General features: G+C 39.4%; 1 protein-coding gene across 3 annotated transcripts in view; it reads right to left on the reverse strand.

Annotated features, from left to right (window-relative positions):
- The window catches only part of svep1 (sushi, von Willebrand factor type A, EGF and pentraxin domain containing 1), a 198974-nt gene that overhangs the window by 96373 nt on the left and 84316 nt on the right, over positions 1-18285 (reverse strand). For all 3 annotated transcript variants that reach the window (XR_011353075.1, XM_069922936.1, XM_069922931.1), the window contains exons 20-22: positions 17155-17312; positions 15873-16074; positions 12059-12234 (exon numbers count right to left, since the gene is read on the reverse strand). Coding sequence is in view for 2 of the 3 variants with exons in the window: in XM_069922936.1 (XP_069779037.1) it covers positions 12059-12234; positions 15873-16074; positions 17155-17312 (536 nt within the window). In the remaining variant the exon portion in view is untranslated. The remainder of the gene's footprint in view (positions 1-12058; positions 12235-15872; positions 16075-17154; positions 17313-18285) is intronic.

Consider the following 18285-nt stretch of genomic DNA (forward strand, 5'->3'; position numbering starts at 1 on the left):
CAATGCCTGTCCCCATCACTCCCTCAAGAAAGCTCTCAGTTGAAGAAAACATAAAAATGTTCTATTATGTACACCATAGGTCTGTCTCATTTGTTCAAATTATATCAAAACATCATCTTTATAACAGTCCGCTATACAGCGTATACCTTTTTGTAACCATATGTTTAGAATTCTGTTACCCATAGTCATAGGAAACTACAATGGAGCTCTTAGCGAAATACCCACTTTTTCCAATACATTCATTAATTTCTTGCCATATTTTTACCATATGTAGCAAGATAGGGTTACTTGTCTTCCTTTTTATTGATTCAGTGTTCCATTTGTAAATAAAGTTTTTAGCTGTTGCTTCATTCATTGAATGTTACCCCATACGAACCCAGTTTAGTGAATTCCCTTCAAAAAAGATGCTAAAAATATTGCTTGTACAGCCTGATAATATATTTTTTTAAATCTGGAAGGCTCAGCCCTCCTAATTTATAATCCCAAATTAGTTTTTCCAACGCAATTCTGGGCACGTGGTTATTCAATTGAAACATCTTATTTGATTGTATAATGATTTGAAAAAATTATTAGGTAAGGCTATAGGTAGTGATTTGAACAAGTATTGAAGTCTTGGCATCACTTTCATTTTTACACAACACACTCTTTCTATTAGTGTTATTGGTAAATCCTTCTATTTTTAAGTCCTGCTCTATTTTATTAAACAAAGGAGCATAATTAAGCTTATACAGATTTTGTAAAATGTTGTCTATTATTATTCCCAAATATTTAATCCCATCTGATTTCCAGTTAAACCTACTGCCTCTTTTATATCTTTTGTAATCATGGTTTGTTAGGCATTATTTCACTTTTGATAATATAACCTTATAACCATACACTCTACTATATTTTCTGAGAGTCTCCTGTAATTTTTTCAAAGACCCTTCTGAATCTGACAAATAGTACAAATAAACTTATCCTATGCTCATCTTGTCTGACCACGAAGCCCTTAATCTCAGGATCTCATCTAATAATTTCAGCCAGAGGTTCAATTGCCTTTATGAACAATACTAGAGACAGAGGACATACTTGCCTACTCGACCTACTCAAAGGGAATATTGTTGACATTTGACTATTGGTAATTATCTTTTCCTGTGGACAGTGATATAATGCCTTAATCCAATTAATGAATCCTCTTCCTATACCAAATTTCTCCAATATTTTAAACAAAAAACAGCCATTCTAATTGGTCAACTGCCTTTTCTGTGTCCAGAGAAACTGTTATTCTTAGATTACATCCCGATTTTTGCCATATATATTACATTAAAACAGTCTAGCTAGATTATTTGATGAATGTCTAGCCGTAACAAATCCCACCTGGTCTGAATGTATTAATTTCTGTAGATATTTCCCCAGCCTGTTGACCAACACCTTGGGTACAATTTTATAATCAGCGGTAAGAAATTGGCCTATATGATAACATTTTTAATGGGTCTCTATTATTTTTTGGTAATACCATAATTATCACTGCTGAAAAAGATTGAGAAGTGTCTGTGTCTTCACCACTCAATCCAATCGAGTGATATCCATCACTAATGGCATTAACAAATCTTTGAATTATTTATGGAACTCAGGTGGAAAACCATCCTCTCCCAGAAACTTGTTAGCCTGCAATGTACTTAATGTTTTTTTCCCAATCTCTTCCCTTGTAAAAGCAGCATCCAGATCATTTCTAATATTTTCATCCAATCTTGAAAGTTCAACCCTTTCTAAGAAATTGCATATTTCATCTTCATCTCCCAGTATATCTGATTTATAAAGATCAGTGTAGTACTGCCGAAAGGCATCATTTATTTCTTTATAATTATATGTAACTACATTGACATCCTTCTGTATTACATTTATCGCCTTTACTGACTATTCTGCCTTTAATTGCCATGCCAGCACCTGTGAGCCAAATCCCCCAGTTCATAATATTTCTTAGTTTTTTCCAATTTGTTCATTTAAGGTAATATAATGTAATTCTTTGTTTTCCATTATTCTATATTTATTCATTCATCTCTTCTTTGATATTCTTTTTCTAGTTCCAATATCTCTCTTTCCAAATTATTTAATTCTGCATTATATTCCTTCTTCACATTCTTTGTAAATGAAATAATCTGACCTCTCAAAAAGGCCTTCATTGTATCCCATATTAAAAAGGTGTTATTTGTTGAACCCAGGTTTGTTTCACAAAATATTTCTATTTTTCACCTAATAAGTTATTTTAAATCCCCCTGTTTTAACATTATGGGGGTGGGGGGGGGGGGTCAAACACCATCTGTAAACACCTTCCTGTTTCTCTGCTATTGAAGTGGTCATCGTAAGCGGTGAATGATCAGAGAGTAACCTCGATAAATATTCTGACTTCATGACCCAGCCAACAGTAAAAATAAATAAATTCTTGTATGTGAATCATGTACCCTTGAGTAGAAAGAATAGTCTCTCTCTATTGGGTTAAGCTGCCTCCAAATATCAATCAAATTTAGATCCTTCATATAAGGTAACATCATTTTAGCAGCATTAGCCCTAGTTACTGTTCTTACAAATTTATCCAATATCGGATCCAGACAAAAATTATAATCTCCTCCTACCAAAATATTTTGTCTCCCTTCACCAGCTCTCAAAAATATATCTTTCATAAAGGCTTCATCATTGTAGTTTGGTGCATAAATGTTCATAAGCATCCATGATTCTGAATAAATCTTATAATTTACCATCACATATCTACTCGCTTGGTTTTTTGATAGATTTTCTACAATAACTGTAACATTTTATTTATTAAAATCACAAACCTTCTTATCTTAGAATTGAATGACAAAGTGAAGACCTGCCCCACCCATCCACTTTTTAACTTGTTCCACCTCAGTCAGATGTGTTTCCTGTAAAAAGACCACATCTGTCTTTAATTTTTTCAAGTGAGCCAAAACCTTCTTTGTCTTGATCTTCCCGTTTAAATCGTTAATGTTAAAACTTATAAATTTTAACATCTTATCCATATTGATTTACAAACAGATATTACAAGTAATACAGTCACAGTAAATAGGTAAACAGTTTTATGATCTCTTCCCTTTTGAAAAATAGTGCAAAACCCCCTTCTCTGACAGTAACATAAACAAGAAACGGTGGCAGACCATGGAAACCTCTAGGGATGAAAAAGAAGAATCCCACCCTCAAGTGCCATCTTTAAAACAAGCTTCCCTCCTGACACCAATATCCCCCTTAGACTGGAGTTTATACCCTGCTGTTACTTTGTTCAAAATTCAACATTTCCCCGAGCTCTCTGCGCAGAATCAATAAGGTTAACATTACCTGATAAATATCAGATGGCTCAAGAAAAATATATCTTTACTTAGTCCACAAAAATACAATCTTCATAATGTTCTCTTTCAGAGTCATTTTTCTCCTTAAATTCCACAAATTCTTATGCCTCTTGCTTTGTCTTGAAAAGCCACCGGTTGCTTTCCGACACCTCCACCTGTAAAATCGCTGGGTAAACCATGGAGTACCTGAGATTCTTCATCTGGAGTTACTGCTTGACCTTGCCCAATTCTTTTCTTTTCCGTATGACTGCTGGGCTGAAATCTTGGAAAAAAATGACCTCTTGTCCATCCCATTTCAAAGGGGCATGATTCATTTTAGAGTACTCAAATGCTGCTCTTAAGATCGCTTCCCGACCCCTGAGGCTAAACAGCCTCACAAGGACCAGTCGAGGATCTGTATCCTCATTTCATTTAGGTCCGAAAGTTTGATGGGCTCTCTCAATCTGTACTTGTCCACCAAGTAACTCAGCACAAAGTAAATCAAGAACCCATGATTCAAAGAATTTAACCGCATCTCTTCTTTCCACACCTTTTAAACCAATTATTCGTACATTATTTCGTCTGCTAAAGCATTCCATATGATCAATCTTATCATGGAGCATTTGTTTTTCAATCACCCATTGTTTTGCTTGGTCATGCAGTTCTTCCAAATTCTTATTGTGCTTTCTTAAGTCTCTTTCAGCACTGTTCATTCGTTCCATTAAATTGGTGATTGACTCACCCATGTTTTTGATTGAGTCCGTTAAATCTTTCATCACTTCTTGAACTTTTGAAAACCGCTTTCCTAAGGCTTCCTAAGGATTGTCTATAATTTTTGAGTAGAAATTCCTGAAGAAGAGGAATTTGAGGCAGCTCTCTTTGGGCTATCAGTCGATATATCAGGTGAACTCGGAGCTTCTTCCAACTTTGATTTCAGTTTTTTTCGAATCATCTTTGTTAGTTATCAATACAAGTAAATGTTTTGTAAAAGAAAAAGTCAAAAAATACTTCTGAGCCGTCTTTTAAAAACTCTTCATGGAGAGCTCAGCCAAAGTATGTCTGCTCAGTCTTGTCGCATGGCCATGCCCCCTTTCCTTTCTTGAACCAAAGTCCCATGTTGTCTACTTTCCAGTCCTCTAGGATCTCACCTGTTGTTAGTGAGGACACAAAGATCTTTGCCAAGACCCCAGCAATTTCTAGATCTAAAAATCTAAAACTCACAGATCTAAAAATCTGACAAAATACGTAAAGACAACAGCAGTGAAGCACCTCAAAGAGTGGAAGTAGATTAGAAAGACTGTCAGTATGGTGAATTTTTCTTTTCTTTCCTACTATTTTCTGTCTCTTCAGTTGTTTTGTTTTCTTCTGATGTTTGGGCAGAGGGAATTACAAGTAAATCGATATTGTATTTGAAACTCAGAAGCAAATTGTGATAAAAGAAAGTGTAAATATGTAAATGACTGTGTTTTTGAAACGTGATACTATATTTGCTTTAAAAAACAAAAAGAAAAATTAAATTTTCCAAAAAAAAGACTCCAGCAATTTCCTCTTTTGCCTCTTTCCAAAACCTGGAATATTTCCCATCAGGCTCTGGTTACTTATCCAAGACCCAGCACCTCCTTCATCTCAAATGCTCTAATGTACTAACATTGTCCATACTGATCTCACCATCCTCCAAACCCTTCTCATTGGTGAATACAGACACATTCAGTACCTCACCCATTTCTTCTGTCTCCAAGCATAAATTTCCTTCTTTCTCCTTGAGTGATCCTATCAATTCTCCAGTTATTAACAGCTCGACTAATTAAATTCCCCCTGCTCCTAACTAATGATTGTCACATTTGTGGCCCGAAATGTGAAGTTAATAAAACATTAAACACAAGTTTTATCAGGTAAACTTCTCAGTGGCTTTATTTTCCCGTTTCCTTTGTTCTCCTGCTTGTGTTCTTATCTCTCTCTCATACCACGTGACTTCCGGTACATCTCATACATATTGATTATCATGACATCCCTCCTTTAATCAGAAATAAACTTTACCTTCACTTATCAATATCCCTCGGAAACATACAAACATCGTAACTAATGGTAATACTATAACTCAACTACATAAAATTTACTTCCTACAGCACTCATACATGCACTTTATGATATAAGATTAAATACTGTCCCAAAGTTTTTATTAAAACTATGGCACAAAGTCTTCGTATCGTTTGGGCACTTTCCGGTTTCGTTTCGGCCTGCCTGCGATATTGTCGTCGCTTCTCGGTTGTTCACTCTCAGCGTCGGAAATACTGCTCACCATGGCTTCAGGTGTTTCTGGCGCTCTAGTCACTTCATCAGGAGTGCTGGTAACTGCCTCTGGAACATCATCAGGTCTCTCAGTTTCAGCATCTCGTATTGGCCTTTCAACCTCTTCGCTCGATGTATCTCTGGACTGATACCTTTTTACACCTGAGACATTTCTCTTATACAGGACTCCAGTCGGAGACTTGACTGTCACCATACTGCCACTTCTGGATATGACAGTATAGGGTTGATGGTAATAAGGTGTGTCTAGCTTACCACCAGTTTCATGCCTCACTAGAACATTATCTCCTGGCATGATGTCTGAGTACTTGGCTCCACGTTTCGAATCTGTGTACAGCTTTGCTGCACCTTTCTTTTCAGCATCGTGGTCCCTCATCTCCTGGTCGTCTCGGATTTCCTTTATTTCTGGCATTTTTGTGCGGATTTTTCTCCCAAAAAATGCTTCTGCAGGACTTTTTCCAGTGGTTGCATGAGGCGTTGCTCGATAGACAGCCACATAAGATAGCAATGCTTCTCGCCAATTTTGTCCTTCTGCGTGTGCAATCCTCAATCGTTTTTCAATGGACTGATTTTGTCTCTCTACTTCTCCGTTGGCTTGCGGCCATTTCGGAGTTACTTTATGATGGTGGATACCTGTGGTCCTCATGTAATCCGTAAATGTCTCTGAAATGAATTGTGGACCATTGTCAGAGTATAATGTAACAGGTAATCCATATCTTGCGAATATCTCTGCTAACGCTTGTATTGTTTTTTCAGTGGTTGTGGACTTCAACACCACGTACTCATAGTATCTGCTGTAGTAATCTATCACTACCATAATTGATTCACCCGTCGGTAAAGGTCCAAGAAAATCAACAGCTACGTCGATCCATGGTCCTGTCGGAAGTTGCGTACTCCGGATCGGTTCTGGCGGATTACTCCTACTTGTGATTTGACATCCGTGACAAGTTTTAACAAATCTCTCTGCGTCTTTATCACAACCTGGCCACCATACCTTGGTCCTGAGGTTTTGCTTGGTACCAACAATACCTAGGTGTCCTTCATGCGATGGATACGATCTTCGGTCTCAATCTTTGCGGTATCACCAATCTGCAACCTCTTAATACACACTGTCCGATGCAACAAAGTTCGTCTCTAATGGGAATGTAAGCCTTGTGAGTACACTTGTCCCATTGTCCACTCTGTATGCATTCTCTTACTTCCATGAGTTCTGGATCACGTTCGGATTCTCTCTTGACCTCCTTCGTAGTCACAGCTTTCGGTGTCGCCTGAATAGCTACGAAGCGTACAAAGCTCTCTGTTTCTGTTCCCAATTCTGACTTGGATTGTGGACCACCATCCTTCACCAATCTGGACAGCGGATCTGCAATGTTTGCTTCCCCTGCAATGTGGATTACTTTATATTTGTAGGGTTGTATTCTGAGTACCCATCTCTCTATTCTGGCGCATGGTTTGGATCTAGGTGCATAGATCACCTCTAATGGCTTATGATCTGTGATGAGTTCAAATTCAATGCCGTATAAATATGCATGGAACCTCTCACAGGCCCTTACAAGTCCGAGTGCTTCTTTCTCTGTCTGAGAGTATCTTCTTTCCACATCTGATAACGATCTGCTGGCATAGGCAATGATTCTTGGTCCTCCATCATGCATCTGGACCAACACGGCTCCTAAACCAACTGGGCTGGCATCCGCTATGACTTTGGTTGATGCCGCCGGATCGTAATATCCAAGAGTTTTTGCATTTGTCAGGCTTTGCTTCAGCGCTGTGAACACTTTCTTCTGCTCAGATCCAAAATGAAAAGGTACACCTTTCCTGGTTAGTTTCCTTAGTGGTTCTGCCACTGTAGCGAAATTAGGAATGAACTTTGCACAAAAATTGACCAATCCCAGGAAACTCCTCACCTCTGTTGCGTTCTGAGGTGCACGTGCCTCTGCAATAGCTTTCACCTTGGTCTCTGCGGGGTTTAGTCCTTCCCGTGTAAGTCTGTGTCCCATGAAGTCCATTTCTGACACACCGAACTGGCACTTGTTTCCATTCACGGTAAGGCCTGCCTCCTGTAGTCTAGATACTACACGCCTCAACCGTTTGTCATGCTCTTCCTTTGTTGGTGCATGGACTATGATGTCGTCAGAAATGTTGGCAACTCCAGGAATGCCTTGAATCACTCGATGGATTTCATACTGGTAGATCTCCGAAGCTGCATTAATTCCAAATGATAGTCTCTTGTAACGATACAATCCACAGTGAGTCACAAATGTTGTCACATCTCGGGAACCTGGATCCAGCTCTAATTGATGATAGCCCCATTTCAGATCAATTTTTGAGAATACCTTGCTGGTAGTTAGTTCTTGAAGTATTTCCTCCACTATTGGTATAGGATGTCATTCTCTAATTATAGCTTCATTGGCCATTCTCATGTCAACACATAGTCTTATGTCACCCTTTGGTTTGGGCACAATCACTACGGGACTGACCCATTGTGTTGAATGTTCCACCGGTTCAATAATGTCTTGTTCGATCAATTCTTTAATTTTGGCTTCGACTTTCCCACGAAGTCCAAACGGAGTTCGGCGCATTGGTTGTGCCTTGGGTTTGACCGTTTCATCTACCGCTAGCTTCAATTGTCGACCTTTCAGCTTTCCTACTCCTTGGAAGACTGCGGGGAATTCTTGCTTCATATCCTCATATGACAGAATTCAATTGACACAAGCTCCAATATGAAGTATTGCCAGGTCTTGTGCTGTGCTTCTACTCAGCAATGGTTCTCCCCTCTCTTCTATGACCATAAACTCTGCTTTGGTGTACTTATCTCCAGCTTTAACAGTTGCAGTAAAACATCCAATGGTCTGCAATGGCTTGGTTGCTGTGTATGGATACAGTTTCTTGAAACACTTCTTTGAGGTACAGATGATCTTTTTCCTTTTCAACTTCTCCCATAAATGTCGATCAATCACATTCCTGTCACTGCCTGAGTCTACAATGACCTGCACTGTCACTCCACCAATGATCACTGGGACCTTCTCATGATGTACTTCATTCAACGAAAATTGGTAACAATTCTGTCCCTCCTGGGTATCATCATCGTAACTGTCTATCTGGTGAATGGTATCTTTCTTTCCAGGATACTTTCCTTTCCCCCAGGCTTTGCCTTTGGAAGTTGTACTCTTCCTCTTCTGGTCTGCATTGGACTTGCTTTTGCACTTCTTTGCAAAGTGGTCCTCACCTCCACACTTTCTGCAAACTTTGCCTTTGGCCGGGCAATATGGGTCTTTTCCAAAGTGACCTCGGTATCCACATCGATAACACTCCACGTCATGTGTCGGCGTATATCTTGGCTGATTATGGCGATGTGAGAGCCTCTTAATTTGCTGGCTTGAGTTGTCTTTCAGGGTCATGGTATGAAATTGCCCTTCAACAGCCTCTAATGCAGCAGCAATGGTTAAAGCATCGGTGAGTTCCAACTCACTCCCTCTTTCCAGTAGACGTCTTCTGAGATTATCTGATCTACAGTGTTGTACGACTTGATCCAGTAATTGGTTGTCCAAATCAGCTGGCATGTAATTGCATCCAACAGCTAGCTGGCGTAGTCTTGTCATGTACTGAGCAATTGTCTGGCCATCTTCTTGTCTCGTTCTCCGAAACAAATGGCGTTGAAATGTAGCATTCGGTGTCACTACTATTGTGCATTTAATGCATCTACTGCTTTCTTCCAATATTCAAAAGTGTCTTAAATGTTTCCCGAACTGAGGGTCCAGCCGTGAAAAGAAGTAACGCCCTTCTCTGCGCTTTTTGTTCAACTGTACCGGTATGTAGAAATAGGCCACGACTGTCGGCGTAGGATTCAAATTCTTCCAGCCATGCCTTCCACTTCACACTCACAGTGCTTGCATCACCCGTTGGGTCAAAATGAGCAATTCCACTATGTGTTAGAAAGTCACCGTCTGCCCCAGCCATGAGGAAATATTCCAGCCCCAAAAATACTGAGAGAAAGAGAAAATTCTTATCACCTTGAAGTTGTCTGTAATCCTCTGTAATCTTGTTTAGTCTTTAATTTTCTTCAAGCTTCTTTCATCCTCGTCGCCAATGTCACATTTGTGGCCCGAAATGTGAAGTTAATAAAACATTAAACACAAGTTTTATCAGGTAAACTTCTCAGTGGCTTTTTATTTTCCCGTTTCGTTTGTTCTCCTGCTTGTGTTCTTATCTCTCTCTCATACCACGTGACTTCCGGTACATCTCATACATATTCATTATCATGACAATAATGTTTGCAATTTGCCCTCCCTCAATTTAGTATTTTCCCATAAGGTCCAAGCTCATCTTTATTCACGTCCACCTTGAAACCTAATGAACCGTGATCACTACTTAAGGAACACCACACACTAATATTGATCACATACAATGGGGATGCAAATTTGTGGCTCTGTGAAGAAGCAATTTTAACATTGCTTGATTATTGATTAACAAGTTCTCCAGATTTATGTAATCAATTAATGTTAACATTCAAGATTGCACATTCATAGAAATCTGGATAGATTTGAAACGTTAAAGGCACTACCTATCTTTTTAAATGGCTTATCATACTGTAAGATACAGTACAATTCCAATTATCTGAAATGGTCAGGACTGTGCCTATATCAGATAAATGGATTTTTTGGAGAACTGATCATTTAAAAAAAAAGCAGCCCAGTAGCAACAGCAAATCACTTTAAACAACAACTAACAATAGGTAAGGCTTTTTAAGCGTTAAAATATCGTTTAATTCTCATCAAACAAATGCAGTCTGCCGCTGATTACTAAGACGAACTGAACACAGTTGCCGATCACCGAGATGACCCAACCCACCACTGCTGCTGATCCCCAGGGAGGCTTCCCGGGCCAGTGGAACATTTACTAGCAAGTCGGCAGGCTCTTGTCTCCCCAGTCACCGGAGCCCCACTCCAATTCCTTCCCATGGCCAACCACACATGCACACCGGGGAAGGAGGTCAAGGGGAGGATTCAGAGTTGGCGTGCAGGGTGGTGAGGAGGGAGGGAGGGAGGAAAGAGGATAGGAGGGAAGGGGAGAGGAGAGAATGCCACTGAGTCTGAGGTCCCACTCCTGCCCGGGAAGCCGCTCTCCCTGATGATGCCAGGACAAGGGATTCTTCTGACCACTTACGGCTGAGAGACAGTGGCTTGAGAAGCTTGAGAAGGAGGTCAACAGGGGGAAGGTAAAGAAGAAATGGAAAGAGAGAGGGGAGGGAGTTACCTGAAACGAAGACAATCATCATTCTAATTTAATGTCGGATTAATTATTTTTCAACTTCTGAGGTCAGTTCGGCTCCAAAATAATTTCAGATAAATGAGGATTTCTGATTTGTTTCCAAATCAGTAGGCAGTAGGTTTAACCGATTTGTGTCCCATCGGTTTCCATCCTCGTATATCAGAAATATTTAAAAAATTTGGTAAATGAGGATTTCGGAAAATCTGATTTCAGAGAATCAGAGTTGGACTGTACACATATTAGTATTTTTATTAAAAATAGAATCAGAAAGTGTTGCAACTCCTCAGAAATCAGCAGGCATCTGTTGAAAAATAGAACTGGTGAAAGATCATTTCTGCTCTTTCCTGAATAACACCAATTAAATTGCAAAATAATTGCAGCATTTTCTACATATAATTCAGGCTTTTCTCTCTCTCATTTTACTTACACACCATATTAATTTTAACATACTTTAGCATCTTGCTCCAGTTTCCCAGAAATGTGTATACCTTACATATTAAAACATTCATATTCATTGGTTTGTTGTTTTGGAGAAGATTGGACAACATTTGACTTGAATCCACTATTTCAGACACACCATCTGTATCAGCACAAGCTTCTTTATAAAAGATGATCAGTTCAGTGTAAAATCACCAATTTTGCTATGAATGTAAGTTAAATGTTTTGAGGGGGAAAACATTAAATTCCACAGTATTGGCATGTCATTGAAATTGCAAGACCTATGAAGCTCAAGATTGTGGTCCAATAGAAAGAGTTCAGTGACATTACAAACCTCCAGCCTTCATCTCATTGTTTGGATATCAATTAAAAATCTGTAATTTAGGATTCCACACAGAATGTAAATCTATGCCATAATTTCCCATGGTTGGACACAACTTCGATCACAATCAGTAGAATGAAAACGGCAGTAATATTTACTTTTCAATTTATCAATATCTTGCAGGCTGAACAAACTGGAGGAACACAGATGAAACTTGCCCCAAGAACAGATAAAAAGCAATTTATTATTTTTTTAAGCATTTAGAGTTCAAAAGCACTCTATTGCTCAACACCTTAAAATATTTACAAATAAAGATGGGTGTTTTCCAGATCTTTAATTAAATGCCTGAAAATAACTAAGCATTATTGAATCATTGCCCAAGTACTCTGTTGTTGTGTGTTACCTGGGATGCTTGTTCCAGTTGAAAGGTCCTTGCCTCCATCAGATACTTTCCCATCTATGTAAACTCTCCAGGCTCCACCTTTGCTATTCCACGTGACAGAAATGTGATGCCACTTCCCATCATTGACTGATGGACAATCAGTTACCTTTTCCTTGCCATTGACGTACAACACCCAACTGATTGGAAGAAAGGGAGAGAATCATCAGCTCTACAATTAAGGCAGAGCAACCCTGTCTGAATGATATCAGCAACATTTAAGAAAACTTATTTCTTGAAACAAATTCCATAGAGAAATTACTTGAAATTATTTTGTAAATTAACCTGGCAATTTAATCCATATAATATTGCAGGTGTTTCTAAGATCAACCATCTTCAGTTGTTTCATTAGTAACCTTCTCTCTATCAGAACATCAGAAATGGAATTATTTATTGATGAATGCACAATTTTAAGTTCCATTCACAACTCCTCTGACATTGTAGATGTCTATGTCTGTTCAAACAAACATCTGGACAAGTTCAAGTGAGGGCATCTAAGTGGCACAACATCTTCAACATGAGAAAGTCTAACCACCTATAATTTATATTCAAATCACATAAAAAAAAGCAGAAGCAAGTCAGAGGCTGGGTATCATGTGACTAATTGCCATCATCTGCAAGACCTATCGGAAGTGTGACTCCCCATTTGTCCAGCTATCAGGCAATCCAATTTGTTGATATCCCATTAACCTTCATCACCAGTGCTATGCATCCCTTTTACAAGCTGTACCTCACCAAGCTTCCTCAATCATATCTCGTGTATCTGCATGCTTTCACCACTGGAAGAACAAGGACAACAGAATTAGCATTCATTGGGTTGGAATTCCTGGAATTTTTACTTTGTGAAGATGAAAGGCTTACATGATATTGACGTGTCAGGATGATGTGTGACCTAGGAATGGCACCTCCAAGTGTCACACATCATCCTGATTCTTTAACATTTTAAACCTTTCTGGCGCAATATAAGCTATAAAATAATTTAATTACAATTCTAAGGCTAATTTCATTGTTGTACGTTTAAGTAATTCAAAAAATATTTAGACATACAGCACAGTAACAGGCACTTTCGGCCCATGAGCCCGTGTCCCTCAATCACACCCAATTGACCTACCACCCATGGTATGTTTTGAATGGTGGGAGGAAACTAGAGACCCTGGGAAAAACAAACTCTTTACAGACAGCGCGGGATTCAAAGCCCAGTCCCGATGGCTGTCACTGTAACAGCGTGGTGCTAACCATGTTATCAGGCTGAGGAAAAGCTTCTTCCCACAGGCAGTGAAAATGCTGAATGTCCAAATGAACTGCTTACGCTAACCATCCGAGACTCATATTTATGAAACAATATTTATTTGTATATATGAATACTTGCCCTGCATATGCATTATACGTCTGTACACCTTTTATGTCTGTGTGTTTTGCACTGTGGACCAAAGAATGCTGTTTCATGAGGTTGTACTTCTGCAATTAGATGTCAATAAACTTGATGTGGGTTCACCCTTTTGAAGGATATTCTGACATTGGTATCAGTGACAGATATCACAGGGTTGTCAGTTTCTGTAGGGATTCTCATTGGTACCGTTGATTTTTCCTTTTTCAAAGCAAGCATAAAAGTCATTCACCTCATCAGGTAGTGAAGCATCACAGCCATTTATGGTGTTCAGCCTCAGCTTATAGGATGAAATGGTCTGCAATCCCTGACATAACTGGCAAGTATCTGACTCTGCCTCTTCCCTCTTTACTGCTGAGACAGCCTTCCGTAGGTTATATCTGGACTTCCTGCAGAGATTTGAATTACTGATCTTAAATGCCATTGACCTCGCTCTCAGCAGGTTGCGAATGCATACACCCATCATTTATATCTTGATGAAGTTAGTGACAGCTGTGGCATATTCATTCAAATTTGAGGATGAGTCCTTGAATTTGGTTCAATCCACCAATTGAAAGCAGTCCTGTAGTTCTCCTCTGCCTCCCTTGACCATACTTTGTTTTTTAATCTGATGCTGCAGTCCTCAGTCTTTGCTTGTGCACTGGTAATAGAAGTGCAGCTAGGTGATCCATCTTGCCGAAGTGTGTTCATGGGATGGCTTGGTAGGCGTTCTTCATGGTGATGTGGCAGTGGTCAAGTGTGTAGGCTCCTCTGGTTTTGCAGGTAATGTGTTGGTGATTGTTTGTTAGTAGCAAAACATTAGTTAGCCACAGGAAGGATGACCAGATTACAGTTTGCCAATCAGTATTTAAAGTTCTGGAAAAGGTCTTGTGGACAGATGAGGCCAAGATGAACCTGTATCAGAGTGATGGCAAGAGCAAAGAGTGAAGGTGTAAAGGAACTGCCCAAGATCCAAAGCATAGTACCTTTGCCATGGTTTGCATCTTGCAGGGTAGCCTCTGTATTTCTGTTCATAAAGTTTTCTGCGGACAGTAGTCATTGACCTATTAAAACCTGCACCCTGAAGAACGTTTATGATCTGTCAGACAGGCATTTGGGAATTTTTTCTTCATTATGATGAGAATTCTTCTGACATCAGCAGTGGAGGTCTTCCTTGGAATACCAATCCCTTTGCAATTACTGAGCTCACCAATGCGCTCTTTCTTTTTAATGATGTTCCAAACTGTTGATTTTGATAATCCTAAGGTTTGGGCGATGTCTCTTATTGTTTTATTCTTGTTTTTCAACCTCATAATGGCTAATTTGTCTTTAATTGGCACAATTCTGGTCCTCTGTTGAAAAACGGCAACTAGAGGTTCCAAAGGTGATGAAAAACTTTGAAGCAAGCCTAGCTCTCTTATACCTGCATCAATGAAGCAATTAAACATACCTGAGTAATCACAAACACCTGTAAAGCCCAAAGTCCCAAACATTATGGTGCCCTGAAATGGGAATATGTATAAAAAGTGCTTTATTTTCTACACAGTCAAATCAAAATGTATACAAATAACTTTGAATAAAATCTGAAATGTTCACTTTAATCATGTGAATTGTTTGGTTACAAAGTTAAAACTGTGGAGCACAGGGGCAAATAAAGGAAAAAAAGTGTCTTTGTCCCAAACATTATGGATGACACTTGATCGCCAGTGGTTCCAGGTCGCAGAAGTAGGACTGGGACATAACCTGCACGATGACAGCAGGTAAATTGTGCCACATAATGAAATGGTGATGACACAAATGTTGCCTCCCCTGGTTTTTACCGATGCCAGTGTCCAGTCCGTGTGGTGGAGGATGAAGCTCTTGGACAGTGGTGTTGTGTCCGGAATTCCCTTACTCAGCCAGAACAAACATTAAGATTATATGTGGAGAGTTTTGAGTTTTTTTTAACCACAATAAATATGATGTTGGACATTTTAAAGATTGGGGTTAGAAATATCTAATTTATCAAAACTTCAAGGATCATATTATGAAATTCTTAATATGCTTTCAATGGCCTGTCCTTTACAGTTTCAGCCATTGTACTTACATTTCAGTGCACTAATTTTCCAATGAATATACCCAGCCTATTTGTGGTACTTTCCACTTTTTGAAAGCAGTACAGTGCAGTTAGTGGACATCCCATGTGCACTGGTTACCATTATAAATACATTCATGGGAATTGCTTATTCTTTGCTCCTGATATCAAGTACATTTTATGTAAAGGTTGCATTTGGAGTAGATAGTTTGATTTTTGGAAAATACTTATGACAAGCAGTACAAGCTGTTGAGAACAGCACTGGACTACAACAGGCCTTTAATAAGTGAATGATAGCAAGAATGGTGATTATTTCTTGTTAATAAAGAATAATTTACCCATTGTAATCTGTTAGCAGGAATGCATTGTCACACTCATTATCAAAGGCATAGGAAATTGGAGTGCCGTAGTTCGTGGTATCGGAAGATTTCATCCAGAAAGCACAAGTAAGTGCACTGAGTGTTGGTAAAATATTATCCAACAGAACATAACCGTAGATCCCCGAAATGTCAAAATCCAGGTTAAAGTTGGAGGATAACTCTGCAGAAAGATGACAGAATTAAATGGTCACAAGCAATGAGAAAATAATGGTGGAAGAGGTGGTTGAAGCAAGGACATTATTTACATTTAAGGAAAGACTGGATAATTACATGGAGGGGAGAGGATTGGAGGGGTATGGACCAGGTGCTGGTCAGTGGGACGAGGAGGGTGGGGATTTGTTCCGGCATGGACTAGCAGGGCCAAACTGGCCTGTTCTGTGCTGTATATGGTTAAGGTGCAGGAATCTTAAAGTTTAGCCAATATTTCAAATGTAGAACGACATCAACTCAAGTGAGTTCAAGGTAAAAAGATAAAGCTAAAGGTTTCATTCTTGTCATGTAATACTACATTTAGAAGGTAACATACATGAAATTCTTTGACTTTTGTCTACTGAATATAGGAGTTTTGACATGATAATTTCAAACAAATGTTTTCTTTGGATGTAATAGAACCCTGCTAAATTGTAATGATTTATTTCGGAATGCTTTTCCTATCAGCCCTGGCATGAAATATTGGAACAAAGAAGCTATGCTAGAAACGTATACAACATTAGTTCAGGGACATCAATAATACGGTATAGCTTTAAGAAAATTGATAAGTGGATGAGCAGGGAGAGGGTAGTGGCGATCTGGATCACTGGTTGGCAGGGTTCTGAGGACACAAACACTCATCATTTTAAAAAAGGACCTTGAGGAGTGGTCCTTGAGCCACGACTGACGAGTCTATAGGCTGAGAGCTGGGAAAAGGCTGGTTTGTACTTTCTTGGCCAGCAGACACCAAGGGCAGAATTGTGTCACTCTATGTCACAAATCGCTACAACCCCTTTCTTTCTTTTGAAAGTTGAAATGGAAATGATAATGGAAAATGAGGCATGAAATGATTGAAGACAGATTAGAGGGCAGTGTTGGATGGACAGTCAATTCAATATTGTGCTCAAAACCAAAGTTACCTTCACCCTGTGTGTCTCTGCAACATCACAATGGATCAGTAATCTAACTCATAGACATTGCTAATTTGGGTTGACATTTGGCCTGATATTATGATGTACTGTGGATAAAATTAAGGTGATCAAGGACTTACCCATTTCGCATCGGGTCCCATTGAAGCTGGGTGGACACTTGCAGATGTACGAGTTCAGTGTGTCAGTACATACACCCTGGTTCAGGCATGGATTGGACTCACATTCATTAACATCTGTTTCACAGACCAAGCCACTGTATCCTACAGGACAGTGACATCTAATAAAGAAATCAACAAGTATAACCAATCAAAGACATGAAAAAATATATACAATTGGAAAAAGAGGCATCCTTAAGATACATACAGCATTAGCACAGTTAAAACCATAGTTATCCCTATGTTAGTCATGCATTTCTTATGTGCTATGCTAGTTTATCTATCAACCTTTCCTTATCTCTTGTTGCCTTGCCTCGTGTGTGACGGGAGAGGAAGAACTGGAAAAAGCGACTTTATCCAGCAACTACTCTTCGATTGCTGAAATTGCATGCAAGACCAAAAGCTCACCTTTAGTGGTGGTTGGGCTGTGTCCCGTTGGTACCCGTGGGCGATGGCGGTGTCCTGAAGATTAGAAGGCCGCACTTGCCCACGCTGACTGCTGGATGCAGGTGCCGGTAGGCGCATGTGCGAAGGCCGGCACCACTGCGGTGCCAGAGGAGCATGGCGGTGCATACATGGTTGGCTCGGTGCCTGCAGAGAGCAGTTTAGCGAGGGCCAGTACATCCTTCAATAAGCATGTGCACTTGGCTCTGTGTCTGCAGCTAGCAGTTGGAGCCAGTGCGATCAAAGGAGAACACCCAGTAGTTTTGGGCATGCTTCAAAGCAGGTTTGCTAGGGCATGCCTACAGATTGGAAACCAGGATAGGGTAAGTTAGGGGTCGACAATTTCTGTTGACTGTTTAAGTATCACTTCAGCAACATTTGGGCCTCATTAACTTTTATATGAATGTTTTGGTGTTAAGAATCTACTATATAGAATGAGGAAAAGCAGCTACAAGTTTTGAGTGTTAACAATGAAGGATTTAAATATAACTGAACTAGTACTGGGAATAATCACAGACAAATCCCTAACTTAGCCTACAAGTGACTATATAAGTCAATAGGAAGGAAGTTGCTAAATTAAGTCAACAGAAATTTGTTGTAAATAAATTGACTGAAATTAAGTCGACAGAAACTGTCGTACTAAGTCAAAAG

This window comes from Narcine bancroftii, chromosome 1 (assembly GCF_036971445.1).
Source record: "Narcine bancroftii isolate sNarBan1 chromosome 1, sNarBan1.hap1, whole genome shotgun sequence".
Classification (NCBI taxonomy): domain Eukaryota; kingdom Metazoa; phylum Chordata; class Chondrichthyes; order Torpediniformes; family Narcinidae; genus Narcine; species Narcine bancroftii.